The 14992-nt window shown below is 45.2% G+C and overlaps 1 protein-coding gene across 7 annotated transcripts in view; it reads right to left on the reverse strand.

Annotated features, from left to right (window-relative positions):
- The window catches only part of LOC133344601 (trafficking kinesin-binding protein 1-like), an 83132-nt gene that overhangs the window by 38213 nt on the left and 29927 nt on the right, over window positions 1-14992 (reverse strand). The window contains exon 1 of one of the 7 annotated variants that reach the window (XM_061554608.1): window positions 11416-11767. The exons of 5 other annotated variants lie outside the window; for them this stretch is intronic. In XM_061554608.1, coding sequence (XP_061410592.1) covers window positions 11416-11491 — 76 coding nt within the window. In that variant the 5' untranslated portion in view covers window positions 11492-11767. Of the gene's footprint in view, window positions 1-4698; window positions 5482-11415; window positions 11768-14992 lie in introns of those variants that run through there. One more of the 7 variants, XM_061554607.1, reaches the window with a different exon arrangement.

Raw genomic sequence — 14992 nt, forward strand, 5'->3', positions numbered from 1 at the left:
AGCGGTAGCATGCGTTCTTGCACAGTCTCACCGTGACATTGAATAGAACGCACGACATTTGCGAAAGTTGTGTTGACAATTCTTACGCAGCAAGAAAACAACATGTACAGTTAAACTAGACAAACATTAACACGAGTTCAACAAACAGCCTGCTTCAGTTTCCTGAATGAAAAAACACTGTTCACACTTCGAAAAGGAGGGCAGCTCATTGAGAAACCACAAACTAAAGCAATGCTGTGTGAGGTATGCAGCCTATGAGATGTTAACAAACGGCCTACAGTGCACTAAATTGCAGTGGCGGCTCCTGCAAAATCTCTCAGGGGGGGCAAATGTCTGGATGATTGATAAGGATAAGGTCCACCCATGCAATGGATAAATTAACAGCTTAAGCATGTAAAGGCAACTTCACTTCTTTAATATTAATGAAAAATAAAGTAACTCTTACAATACATCTTGTTTGTTTCTATACTCACTATTAAAACAAACCAATAGGTGGCGACAAATTATATTGTTGGATGAAACGTGCTTACGTGTGATGACGAAAGCACGTTAGGGCGAGCCCTCCCGGAAGCCATAGAGAATGCATTGCAGCGCCCCCGTTCTAAAAAAAACATCTTTGAATGTAAGTCTATGGGGCCACTCGGGGCGATTCTCAGCTGGAGGGAAATCGCCCAAAAAGAGGCGGTACTCCACAGAACGTAGCATGACGCTGATTGGACTATATCCAGAGGCACAGTGACGGCTAGCGTGACTCTGTGGTTCAATGACATTGGTGGTGCGTCGCCCAATCGCCCTAATGAAGAAACCGCCCCTGCTAAATTGTAAGATTTCCGGTTTTCACAACTGGTCATAAAATGTACCAAGCGAACCACAAGACAATGTGGTAAGGATGACCGTGTGAAGCAACTGAACTTGCCTGCATTGACAAATGTGACTAAAGTCTGAGATTGCCATATTAACCCTGATGGTTACCCACATCTGTGAGAGCTTCGCTTGCCGCACGTTAACATTTCCACCACGATTAAACAGTTCTAGATTTGAAGTTTTCGTGACTGCAAGGATTCATACTCCTTGGTTTTTGTTCGGTAAAGTCACGTAGGTAAAAAATTCAAATAAATTAAATCACGACGTTTCGGGTGCAACACAAGCACACACTTAAGCGGTTGTGCTTTCTCTACGTTGTCCCCACCTGAAGAAGGACGCTTGTGTTGCGCCCGAAACGTCGTGATTAAATTTATTTAAATTTTTTACCTACGTGACTTGACCGATTAAACAGTTACCGTCTTGCCAATTCACCGACACAGACACACCCCGAAATCGTCTGGCCTCGCCCCACCTCACACTCACAACCCAAGAGTAATGGGCTGTGTCCAGCAGCGCCCTTCGTGACGCCGACGACGCAAACAACGGCGTCACGATGGAGGGTGGAGACGGGGCGACACTCACGGCTGCTATGAACCTTGGACCGGCGAACCCTGCATCGTTAGACCCACATCACCCCATCCTCTCCGCAGTCACAGAAGCAGGGGCAATCCTGGCACATTGATACAAACTGGTGCCGTGTGGACTCACGGGGGGGGGGGTGTGTTTACAAATCACGGTGGTGGCTATGGTGTCCGGTAGACACTGGGGGGGCTTTGCTCGGAGATGACACAATGTGCTGTAGGCTGTCACAACCAATTATGACTACAGGTAGACCCCCCCCCCCCCCCCCCGTTATCTAACAACTATTTACACGTCAACTATTGTGTTCACACGCACAACCAAGGTATTGTCGTGTTTTCACAATGTACTGTAGTGTATGTTACCCGTGTGTATACAAAGTAAAAATGTTAAGTAGAAAATAATAATCAGGGAACGCTGTGTCCCTGGAAATTACAAACAAATTGAATGACTAAGTTCACATTGTTCGTGCGGTATTGCATAGTTGCACACGTGTGCAACCGCACGTTGCAATGCCACACAATAGATCCACGACCATTCACAAGCTGTCCACTTCCTCGTGTTCACCAAGGGGCTGCTTGCTGTCGGATTGAGTCACGGTGGCGAGATGTTAACTACCTTTCCTCGTATGCAGGAGGGCGTGGGTTCGATTCCAACCCTGACACCTGCTGTATATTTGGAGTTTGCGTGTCTCTCTCTTTCTCTCCCCGTGGTCGCGTGAATGTTTTCTCCGGGTCCTCCAGTTTTTCCCTCCACATTTAGCATCATGTGTTTAGAATATTTGGCTGCTATACATTTCCACATAAGCCACTTCGTTGAGCTATAATTTGTGGCCAGGTCGCTTCTGAAAAAGAGGCTTATAGTTCAGTGGGCCTTCCCTGGTGAAATAAAAAAAAATGTTTAGTTCATAGTTTGGAGCCGGTGAGCCTTGCGCGTTTTAGGCGCGCTGAAGCTCGCGTCGATTTTACTCAGGTCAGGCCGATGGCACCAGCTTCACGTCATATTCGCATCGCAGAAGCGTCTGCGTGCTCAGCAACCGTGGCCAGCGCTAATCGCCAGCCGGCGGTGGAAATTCCACGCCGCTGGTTGCGGGCGCCGGCGGTCACTCCGAAGGGACGCCCCCAAGCGTTCACCTCTCACAAGGTGCGACCCTCGCTTCATCACTCGCAGGGGAACGGTTGGCCTGAGTTAAGAAGCCAGCACCAGGATCAAAAGTTGAGCACCCTAAGCATAGCTTCACCCCTGCCAGATAATGTGAGAATTACAGAATATCAAACAACAATTAACGGGGCTAGTAGTATCCAATATATTCAATCTGGTTTAACAATATATTTTGGTCAATATATAAGTACGGTTATATCTAAAGAATATTATTTTGGTTAATAATTCTACATGCTACCAGGGTTTACAGGAATCATTCGCCATAATGGATTCTCGCACACAAATAATTTGTTGCATGAATCGTGAGCGTTAATTTGTGTTTCTATCGATAATTACCGGATGAATAAACAACTAGGAAGTTGGGAATAGAATGCCATAAAAACAGAAAGTCATAGAAATAGAATGTTGTCGAAATGGTAATCAGGAAAATGAGATTGTCATGGGTGAGACACTGGTTCCGAATTGAGGGAAGAAAGTAATTGGAGACAGGCATTGGACTGGCAGGCAGAAGTCGGTGATAAAGAGGAAGACGAAGCCAGATGGTCGATCTTGTAAGAGTAGATTTTGGAGGTCCGAGTATCGACTGTTCAACAGTTGCAGCATGAGCAGAAGGAGGGTTAGCAAGTTCTGGTGGTTTATATGAGAGTGCCCATGATGACCTGTTGCTGCCTAGATTTTCTAGCTTGGCTTTGTACATATCTCCCCTAGGTTGAGTGGAACACTTTAACATTCATGCAGGAATTACGCCGTGTGGAAAAGTTTAAAACAATCCTGATGCTGCTGTCTGCATTGACGATGACAATGATGGTACTGCTGCTGCTGCTAATGATACCGCTTCGATTGCTCACAAAGGTGATGCTTCTGATTCTGACAACGATGATGCTCACGAAGCCACTAATGCCGTGAACAAGATTACTGCTGCAGCTTACGATTCATCTGCGACATCTGCCACCGAAGCTACAGTTAACACTGATGCTGACCCCAAAAGAAAATACACAAAGCCTTCAAAGCTCCTCCAACGACATTTCAATAATCACTCGGTCTGATGCAGTCTGCTGAAAAACGGTCTTCTTGGTGACTGCTCCCTAATTTTGGAATGCTGCTGGATTACACTTGGGACCTGAATCGTTGCCAACCAGGAGATACCTCCGTTGACTCCTGGAGCTCCAGTTCCTTCGTAGATGTAGTGGTAGTAAATACATTGGCAAAGAAGTGTAAGCTCAAGTCTACGTGGATCATACTTTAAGTTTTCGGTTGTTGCCTTTGCTTTGTTACGTGACTTTTATTTTTCATGAAAGAATGTTGTCATGTTTTTTAAGACCGGTTCCCATTCACATAACATGCAAAGCACGTACCGATACTTACAATTTGTATCGTGACCTCTGATAATGTGGCTTTAACTAAGATCTGGACTGAATAACATCTGTACCATCGCAGGACACCCATGAAAAAGAGCCTTACGTCACACTGGGCCCTTCTTGCTAAAATGTTCAAAAAATCTAAAATCTGAAATCTGAAATCCGATACGCATGTTGAACTTCTTTCGTACCTAGATTTGAAGCTTTCGTGACTTCGAGGATTCATACACACACAGTGTGTCTAAGAGAAGCCATCTCTTAGACACAATTAAGTGGTTGTGCTTTCGCTACATTGTCCCCACCTGAAGAAGGACGCTTGTGTTGCGCCCGAAACGTCGTGATTTAATTTAGTTGTTTTCATTTATTTCATTAGATTTTTTACCTACGTGACTTTACCGAAAAAACCAAAGAGTATTCTTTCGCACCGTACCTAGCCAAACATGCTAATCGGTGGTGCGGGGAAGGACAATAAACTAAACACAAAAAGCAGTCCCAAATAAATAACTTTTCAATCTACAATTACAAGTGCAGACCTCCAGTGGCTTCCTAAAATCAGAACAGCATTCCAGACGGCCGCAGAAGTGCATCCGAAGGCGCAAAATGCGGTGACTGCCTTTGTTCGACGGCCAGCCAAAAGAAACATCGTTAAGCATCATCGTCAGATGCTTAACGCTGTTGCCGAAGACGATGACGACGACGACATCCCCAACGGTTGAAATGGGAGAGAGGCCCTCACCTTCGTTTAGCAGATGCAATGGAATTTCGTCATTTTCAGCGGCTTCGCGGCACCCTTCGTCGGCTGGGCACGGGGAGCTGCGCACCTCAGTTACGGTGCCCTCGTCTCCGCTGTCACTCGGGTCAAACACGCGACCCCAACGCTTGCCGCCACCGCCACCGCCACCAGCCGCCCCCTCTCCTTCGCTCTCGTACGACGCCGTGTCGGACGACTCGGCCGAGGAGACGTGCTGCATGGCGACTCCGCAGAGAGGCTCATGCCAGCCCCTGGCCAGCCCGGCGCACGCGCTAAGTCTCACGACGCTGCTCGTGCCGGGCGCGCGCGTTATCGCCGATTTAGCCGCGAGCTGTCCAGGTGCCCGGGCGATGTCGATCAATGGCAAGAAGAACGGTGCTCCGTATCATGCGAAATACACAGGTCCAGTGTGTATGTCCGCGTGCGGCCAAGTTTGTATGCCTTGAGAAAACACCGCCCGAGTGCTCTTAGCCTGTGCCACCCACGCCGCGCCAGCTCGCTCTGCTAAAAGAAAGCAGCGCGCGAGGAAGGCGTCCGCTTGCTCGGTAAGAGCAAGCGAGCGCTGCATTCCCGGCCACACGCACGTACTGAGCAGCGTGCGTGCGTTGTCGAGGCTGACGAACTGCTGGCCACATTGGGAGCACGACACCCGGCCGAGCCTGGGCTTTGAACTCTACACACGCAGGAACGAAGAAGGTACGGATTACAGCCTAACCCCGATCGGCGGTAACCCTTCGCCGCGGCGATGCAAACCGACCGTGCACTCATAATGAGCGTCAGTGGAACTGCCGGCTGCTGAGGTTACACCTGGAAGAAACCATCTCGCTGGTTAGGGCGTGGGTGGGGAGCGGGTGGACTTGCTCTGACACTGAATGGGTCGTACCACTTGGTACGAGCGAGACTATCTGGTGGTATTATGAAAGAATGAAAGAGTATGGTATGATGATTGTTTCATCTTCTTGGTTCTTTCGGTAAAGTCACGTAGAAGGGACATAATAAAATAATAAAAATAAAACATTATAAAATACATTAGATTTTTTTTTATGTTTAAATTGTATTACTTTATTATTTCCCTTCTACGTGACTTTATCTAAAGAACCAAGAAGATGAATCGCTGCAGTCACGAAAGCTTTAAATTGATGATTGTTTATCAAGCATCCCCTTTAGGAGGGGTTTCCGATATGAGAGTGCTATTTGAGTGTTGCATGTATAGATGTTTACAAATTAGGTGCACATTAAGGAATGCAACGTGTTGTGCTGTTAATGTCTAACGAATGCTGCTGTCATCAATTTTTTTTTAATAAATGGTTTAGCACTCGCTTCCCTTCTTTTCTAATGTTAACATGCAATATGTGAACACAATCGTGGTGCACTGTCGAGAAATTATTGTGAAAGTATACACTTTTTAAATGGAATGGTTTACATTCATTTACAGACAAATGTCCACCTGTACAAACCCAGGTTGGCGCTCATCTTCCTTGGTGGGTGCAGCCTCTCAAAAAAAATACAACCACCGCAAAATGCCAAAAATGTGAAACTGATCCAAGGCTGTAATTATAATATATATTGGGGGGGACACATCCCCCCCCCCCAATATATTGCTATAAAATAGATTTCTGTTGATATGATTGTGGTTATGGTTGTACTTTATTAATCCCTAATCTCTGCCATTACATACAATGAAACAAGAAAAGGTAAAAAAAACTGAGCAATGTAATACCATTAGACATTATTGTAAAAAATAAATAAAAAGTCCATCTTTTGTGTTAGTGAATTTTTTAATATTTTAGGTAGGAAATTAGTTTTCAAATTTAGATATTTTTTCTGGGGGGGGGACCCCTAGACCCCTGGAACATTTGATCCCCCCCCAATGTTGACTCCATGGCTACGGCCTTCAACTGATCTACTCTGCAGAAAGTAGATTAGCCACGTCCAAGCTTACAACTTGAAGGCTATCTTTAACTACACTATATTTTAGCAAAGTGGTTAACTTACAACCCCCATTAAGGGTATATAGCGCGAGAAGCAACCCTACCGAGAAGTGCAGGCCGGGCGGTACAAGAATAACAACCGTGCTCGACACATCTGAAAGTCATGTGACACCAGGAGAGGTGGCACCATCAGCTGCGAGAACACGGTGTCACATTCCGAAATGAAACGCGTTCCTCCGTCGGTTGTACGGCAGCTACGGCACCACAGAGAGCCAAAAACGTCCGAGTGTCTCTCTGCTCAAAACCAGCAAGAGGTCACAGCACCTGAGCCAGCAGCAGCAACTCCACGTTGCCATGGCAGAGACCGGACGGTATGATTGCTGTGGACCTTATATCATGCAATAAAACACTAAATCAATGATAACCTTAGCACTAACCCTAAATAAATCGTAACCTTGCCACTAACCCTAAACTAATGGTAACCTTACCACTATCCGTAACCCTAACTGCGTGTTCTCGGCCTGATGCTCGTCAAGGTCCAAGGGTGAACACCAACCTTCAATGCCCAAGACGTAACCCGAACGCTAGGCAGGGCACTACCGCAGCAGACGCCTCGACTCGTATTCAAAATACAATGCAGTTAAAATTCTCGTTGGCAGTCAGACAGGGCTATATGGTGAACCCCAGTGGCAATGAGCACAGTCCCACACAGCTGCTTGAGCAGTCGGACCACTTTGACTCGTGATAGGTTACGCCAAAATGGTTGCGTCAATTATTTTACTGTACTTTCAAACGTAGACCCCCTTTAATTAATCCATGGCGTACGATATAATCATCCTATCAGTGTGTTACTGACAGCCACGATAAACACCAGAACGAGTGACGGGCGCGTCGACCGCTTTCGCTTCGCACTTGTCGCCTATGTTCACCTTGGCAGCCGTGCCCCAACGCCGCCATGCAGAGCGCGCAAGCAAGATGCTTCCTTGCAAAACGCCCTAAATCAGAGTCGAGCGAACCCGTAGGACTGGCGAGTGAGCAACGTGGATCCGGATAACCTCCTGTCTGGTCTAGAACTAGCTGCTTGGGTCAGCTGTGGTCAGTGGCCCACATGCACAGCTGTTTGGGCACATGTGACTGCTGTAGTAAGGTAGGAGGGGGGGTTACTTATAAGCCACCATGGCTTCTTAGAGGCCAGATAGACCAGAGAATTCCAGCTCTCACTGCTCGTAGTGGTCGCGCCACCCTGCCTGGTCGAAGGGAATGCACAAAATAAACCCCCTTCACCTGCACTGCGGTCAAGGTCGGCTTGAGGTGCTATCCCCTAATCACAGCTCTAAATCGAGAGTCCTTATGAATAATAATTATATTTATGAAGTCAAGAACAAGTCACTGAGTCTCTGAAATCTTTGTCAGGAGGTTCCGGCAATTCCATGTGAAGGGAGAATTTAATTTGTGGGCGGAGAGCAGCGTACCCATAGAAATCTATGTATAGGAGGGGAAACCGCGAATTGGTCTGTATATAAGGGTGACCAATCCACTTGCTGTACTGCCCTCCCTTGGCTAACTCAGTGTTTTTGTAAAACATAATTTGAATACATAATGAAAAAAGCAGTGACATGCTGTTAGGTCGGTACCAGTAATCTTACATATTGAAAAAAGAGGAGGAATAATATGTGATTTCGTAATATAATTTCACTAATGTGTGGCAATACTGTGACTGAACGCGAGAAGCAATATTGGACTCCAATGCTGGAGAATAATGGAAGACAAAAGGTGAAATGGTGTGTCACATGAGTCAGAGAATCATACTTTAAAATACATTTAGACAAATCTCTGCTTTTGTGCCTTCCATCGCAAGGATTGATTCGCTGACTCGGCAAAGTCGACAATACAAGACAATTCTTGAAATTGCCTCGTCTAAAAAGAACCAGTAAAAGCCGAATTCAAACCTATCCAAGAAATCACTGCGCTGAAAGCCCCAACTCAAGTCTATTCTCGCACACCATTATAAACCTGTGCCGGCTGATAATCTCTAAAAGGATAAGGCCCGTCCTGCCTACTCCCAGCGCGTGACAATGCAGCTAAAACCCATGTGTCATGGTCACATGCCTTGCGCAAGCCCCTGTGCATGTCGCTGCACTAACGGCCATCCAATGGCTGAAACAATGCATTCTCGGAGGGATTACTTTAAATCAAGTTGTGGTCCACAGAGAAAATGCTGTAAAAATCGAGTGTTCTAAATCTATTTGAATAATTCCGTGTGTAGGTGCCAGGTGGATTATTCCAGCGTAGGAAAGTAAGTCGGTGGTGGCTTCGGGAGGTTTTTATCCAGCAGTGGGTTGACCATGGCTGATGATGAAATAGATTAAATGCATTAACTATCACCGATAAAAATTTAAAGCACGAGACAATTAACCGTGTAAACAACCATCGTTTAAAAAATGAGATGGATATTAAACATAAATCGAATCTGAAACGTCAAATTTCAATGTCACCTTGGCTCAAATGTGCAAGCTTTGTCTCATAGTCAGCCCTGAGCAAGAAGTGGAAATCCACATTCCTACAGAGAAGGCCAGACGCAACCCCGTTGAAGATAAGCCGAGCTGTGACTCACGGCCACGATTTGAACCCCGTGACTTTCCAACACTGAATCGTTATGAGCCGAGTGGCACCTAGCGAGTTATTGAGGATAGCAGATCAATTATAATCAGCAAACGTACAAAGATTCTCCCCCCACATGGGCTCATGAAATGTCAGCGCAAGTTCTGTTTGTGAGAATCCCCTCGAGCTCGCAGAGGTGAGGAAGGCGACTGTGGCCAGGACCACGCCTCGCACCACACCCAGTCTGCCCGCTGCTGAGACGCTCACGCACTGCACCATGTCCTAATTTACGGCTGAGATGACCTAGATATACCCCACGATCAGCTCAGATACCAATTTACAGAACCCTGGGTGACCGTCATCACAGTACAGTGCACCAATCCCCTTAAATTATACATGATCAATTTCAACATTTTCCACACTACGCTATAAAACCCAATGCTGTCTTATAAATGATAGAAACACATGCATGCATGTAGATACGATAATAATGAACTCATTAAACATACATGGGGTAAAAATCATTAATAAATGCAATATTTCATGGGTATAATCCAGGCTTCCTTTCGCTGTTTAAAGTAGGTCTGCGATTAAAGAGCACCGTCACGTAGCTACATCAATGGCAGAACAATGCCACGTCTACTCGTGAAAAAGCGGCAAACATCAATAATATGCCGAGCAGCATGACCGATTTGGTTCAGATTAAATTACAGGCAGCCTACTGATAACACTACAGTTAAAGTTAGACGCGTCTGAGACTATGGATGCAGGTTCAATCTATTCCATCAACATTGCAAGTGGATTTCTCAATAAGCACATGAACAGCGTGCCAAAAAAATCCACGCGACCTCAATAAGCTTCGGAAATTAACACAGAAATATAGTCATGCATTGGTACTTTAGTCCAGATGTGACCTTGGACTCTACAAATTCAAAAGAAGCCCAGGACTGGATATACAAAGCTCGGTTATTAAAAGTCACATTATGAATGTCTTAAATTGTGTTTCTTCTGGCAAGGTCAGTCTTAGAAATGACTCTGCATGACAGATTCCGACGGCAGTATTAGTCAGTCTGGTGCTTTGAGCCTCGGGCATTATCACCAAACCCCAAGAATCATAAAATAACTGAAGTCTGGTGTTGTCAATCTCAGAATTTGACAAAGGTGTCAGAGAATTGTGGATATTGACAATCACGAAGGCTTTACTGACGAAATTTATATTTTTAGGACAAACTTAATGAGGTATTTTTTTTACTGTGAATGTTGATGTAAAATGACATGCACTTAATTTTTACTTTTTTACATTAATATTTAATAATAAACACAATAACCACGGGCATGACAACAGCTGTTGCAACGTTTGGCAGGCTCAGTGCATGAAGGCTCATTGTTCTTAGCGCTATATTTTGTACATTTTAAAATGAGCATCTGCATAAAGTGAAAGGTTATTTAAACCTATGACTCATTGCAAGTATTACTTATATCATACATAACCACCAAACAGACTGTGTCTTAAGGATTGCGTCATCCACAACCCTTTCACTGCAGGACACTGATCGCCACATTCCAACACAGCCCCGTAATTATTTACTGCCTCCTCCACTTCACATCCCAATCGGATGTCCGTGCGTGCACGTATGAGCTTAATCTAACAAAATTCAAGATCAAATTACCGCGGCAAATAACAATATAACTCGAAACGCAACAATGTAGCAATATTCAAACGTGACGAGGTGTGCCCCCATGGTGAAATAAACCTGATGATGGCCCTCGGCACATGGTGGAAATTCCACATTACTATGGTATGGGCAAATCTCCACATAGGTCGGCCACTGTTGAATTCCTAGTGGTATTGATGGTATTCACAATGCAGGTATGACAGGGCTGAAATGCCAACCAACCAAGGATTTGAACTCATTCCCTTCGGATTGAGCCGAACACCACCCAGTCAAAAACCAATATGATTTATTTCAGTCACATGTTGTCCCTATCTTGAGCGTGGTACAGTGCTCATAACCGAGCTAACGGTGGAAATTCCACATTCCTATGACATGCTTAATTTCACTCCACGCACGAACTGTTGACATTTTCCACGACGAACAATTTTAATTATCGTTAAAATAATAACGAGCGCCGCCGCGATGCGGCACACGCGATCGCGCGCTGCATTTACCCTCCAGATATTCGTAGTAGTAGTCAAGGTCCTCCACCTCCCACGGCTCATCGTCCTCTCCATCCTGCATGGTCATCTTCCCGCACGCCACCCGGTACCGTGGCGCTGCCAGCGCGGGGGGGGAGCGGGGGGCACCTCGCCACGCACGGCACGGCAATTGCGCGAAACACAAGAGCCGCGGCGAGGGCAGGCAAGGCAGGGATGCGAGATGATGCGGGATGCGACGGCGTGGGATGCGCGCCCGGGCTTCGAGGGAGGGGGTAGAGGCGGGAGGGTGTGGCTGGCGGCCGCAACGATTTTGCACCGTTCCCACAAAGCGCCGTCGAGATCCGCTAGCCTATGGGCGGATGGGACGCCGGGACCGCTGTGCCGCTGGGCATAGCTGCTGCTGGGAGCGCGGGAGGACGCTGGTACGCGGGGGTGCAGCCGTGGGCACACGCGGGCGCACGAGGCACGTGAGCATCGCCTGTGCTGGTCTCAGCCACTGAGGAAAGCAGCATCATCAGACCCCACGGGTGGGGGGAAAGCGTGTAGACCAATGGATGAAAACCTTTCGTGGTTTTTTTTATTAAGAAATTACCCCAAGAGACTGTTAGGTTGATGCTTTCTTTAATGTAAGATTCCTATTTTTTTAAATGTATATTAAAAAAATCCAAGGTCAGCTGTCCAAACCCCAACCCAGCATTATAATACACGAGCTTGCAAATTATGAAAATACTTACGTTAAGACATATTATTTATTTCATTATATTCCATTATTAATAAGATTAAAACAAAGATGCATGTTTTGTCATGTATTAAAACGTTTTAATAAAGGTAATTCATGAGCAAGTATTTTTTTTACAGGTAAAATCTCGTTTGTACGTTTTGATTCTTCCGGCCAGAAAAAAATGTCCGCAACAATTCCTTCTTAAGCTGAATTTGGGAATCAGTGAATCTGTACGTGATTCGTGCTGTGTGATGCTCGGAGCATTTAAACTACCTCATTGTGTCAATTTTAAAATATACTCTCGACACCAAAAGGTAAAATCCCTGATCTGGCATCAGAGACTCCAACATCCGTTCCTGCTGACGTCAAAATCCCGCGTGGGGCCGTTTAATTTTTTTCCCTTCTCTGCAGCCAGTGAATGCAGAGAATGAAAGAACAAAACCCGCCCTGAATCGATGGGACGGGTGCATTGCCATGGAAACGGTATCCTAGCAACAAGGCAGCAGAACATGCAGCGTAGGTGGAGGGAGCCTTGAGATTATTGACCATTATTATTACTACGCTGATGTGGATTTTCCTGGACATTCCTTTAGAGGCCATCAGCGCCACGGTACGACGAGCAGTACAAAATAAATCACCCGTCTTTGTACGTGAAAGTGTACGCGTCGTTGAGATTCCGGCATGCAATACGGCACGGCTACATCATTATAAATACTGCGGCTACAGTTTTTTTCCCTTTCAGAGCCACTGGGGCTTTGCATTTTTTGCAGTAATGAAAATGTTCAAATCAGAGAGATATAAATTGCGCATTCCTACATTTGGGCGCTTTTGCAATATGCATGTATGCAATTAAATGTAATTCGCTGCAAACTAAAAATTGCAATATGCAATGTGCCAACAAAAGACTGCAGTCATATTAGATGTGACATCAGGAATTGGATGTTGAATTTGATATAAAAAAATCAGCTGAGAAAAAAATATAATCTGACAAAGCCAATGCTTGCTACAGTGAAAATGTAACCGAGATGAAAATGCTATTAAACATTTTGCTGCTGCTATGGCAAATTCAGTTCGCTGAAATGATTATACAAAATACTGAAAAAACACAGTAAAACTGAGAAAGTGACAACACTGATAACAATGAGTAATCTGCACTCATTAACACAGCACGAGTCATCAAGCCAGCCGACACAGTGGCAAAGTGGTTGACTCACAATTGGAGACTCATGAGTTTAAATCCAGATTATGGGTGAACTCCAACCACCCATGCACACCAGCAAAACTTTTTGGAAAAACCAAGAGTAGTTGACCTCCAAAGAGAGACTGGTCTCCATGGCAGGAATGTTGAAATTCCACCACTGGTGAATCCCGAAACACTTTTCATATAGACCGAATTTCCAGCCCTGGCTCAGGACCACCAACATAAATACAGCACTGATCAATTGAGTAGAGAGACACTTTTAAATCCTAAACATTAGGTCAACTGTCATATATCTGTCACAAGGTTTCTCATTTTGAGGCCTGGAATTTTGCATCCCTGATGACCCTTTGGCATATTTCCAAACAAAACGCCACCTCGAATACTAAAATTGTTGGTGAGAATGTTGCTTTTCAGCTTGCCGGTGAGCTGAAACGATAACAATTGCCGATTAACAGCGCTGGTACATCACGTGACAATTTAACTTGTTTGGCTGGGTCGTCGTGGTGGGTGAAGGGTTTCACGACACTTATTTGGTCAGATCTTTTAGGTGGCCCAACCCAAAAATATATTATGTATGTTATGTACGTACACACATGCACGCACTCTGACCCAACCACAAAGATGCACTTCTGATCATGAACTAAAGGCTGCTTGGCTGTAAGCCAGCTCAGAAGTTAACTTGCATGTATTCCAAAATAAACAAACATCCTAAAGGTTAAGCATCACTGACATTATTTTGCGAAACTAAAATCAAAAACACCATTTAAAAATGTGCCAATGGCTTGCTGCGTGCGATTGTGAAATGAACGGTAAAAAAAAAACTCTTTCACCGAGGACATAAACAACACCTCAAGCTACAACAGTAAACCTTGGAAGTGAACGAAGGTGCACCGCTGCACATGACTCAGCAGTTCATGCATCTCCAGGGAGTGTTAAAACTACCGCTCAAACTCAACAGGACAAGCCCCTTCAGAGGATAACATTGCCCATCGGATAATAAAATAGAGACGCAGAGGCAAAGATATACATCCACAATGGAGTATAAGCTGCATGGCATTTGGGATAACACCCACAATACCTTTCAAACCACACAACAGTACAGTACATAGGGTATATACCAAAAGAGAGATTCCTGTAGAGTACGCATCGTTCAGGATTCTTTCTTCTTAACTGCTCGCGATGATGCTGCCACGGAAGAATACACACGCCATCGTCATCGTCATTAATAGTAAAAGTCGTTTCAGTTTATACTTTTTTACACTGTGTATTTACTGTACATGTGTGTGTACTGTTCATCTATCTACCCACTGATTTACAAATTGTGAAAGTGTGGCTCTTTAAAACTTAGCGGAGTATGATTCAGTGCAATGCGGCTGGTTTTGTGAAGGAATCATAATTTGGTAGGCTGTGGATACAACTCCCTTGTCAAAGGTCAATTCACGCCATCATTACTCCAAAGCCAATGAATGGGTATCACTTTGTGGAAAGCCAACAGTGGCCACCTTGTGGCTAAACTGGCCCCCAATACGCGAACGAGGTTTTTCCACTAACGGCTCAAGTACACGTTCGTGGCCTCGTGGGAATATACCAATGCATAGGATTAAAAATTATCCTGTGGACGGCGGCAATGACGTAGACAAATGGGCACTGCCCCTTAGCTCATTTGA

Source organism: Lethenteron reissneri, chromosome 20 (genome assembly GCF_015708825.2).
Source record: "Lethenteron reissneri isolate LAM-NWPU_2019-01 chromosome 20, ASM1570882v1, whole genome shotgun sequence".
NCBI classification, from domain to species: domain Eukaryota; kingdom Metazoa; phylum Chordata; class Hyperoartia; order Petromyzontiformes; family Petromyzontidae; genus Lethenteron; species Lethenteron reissneri.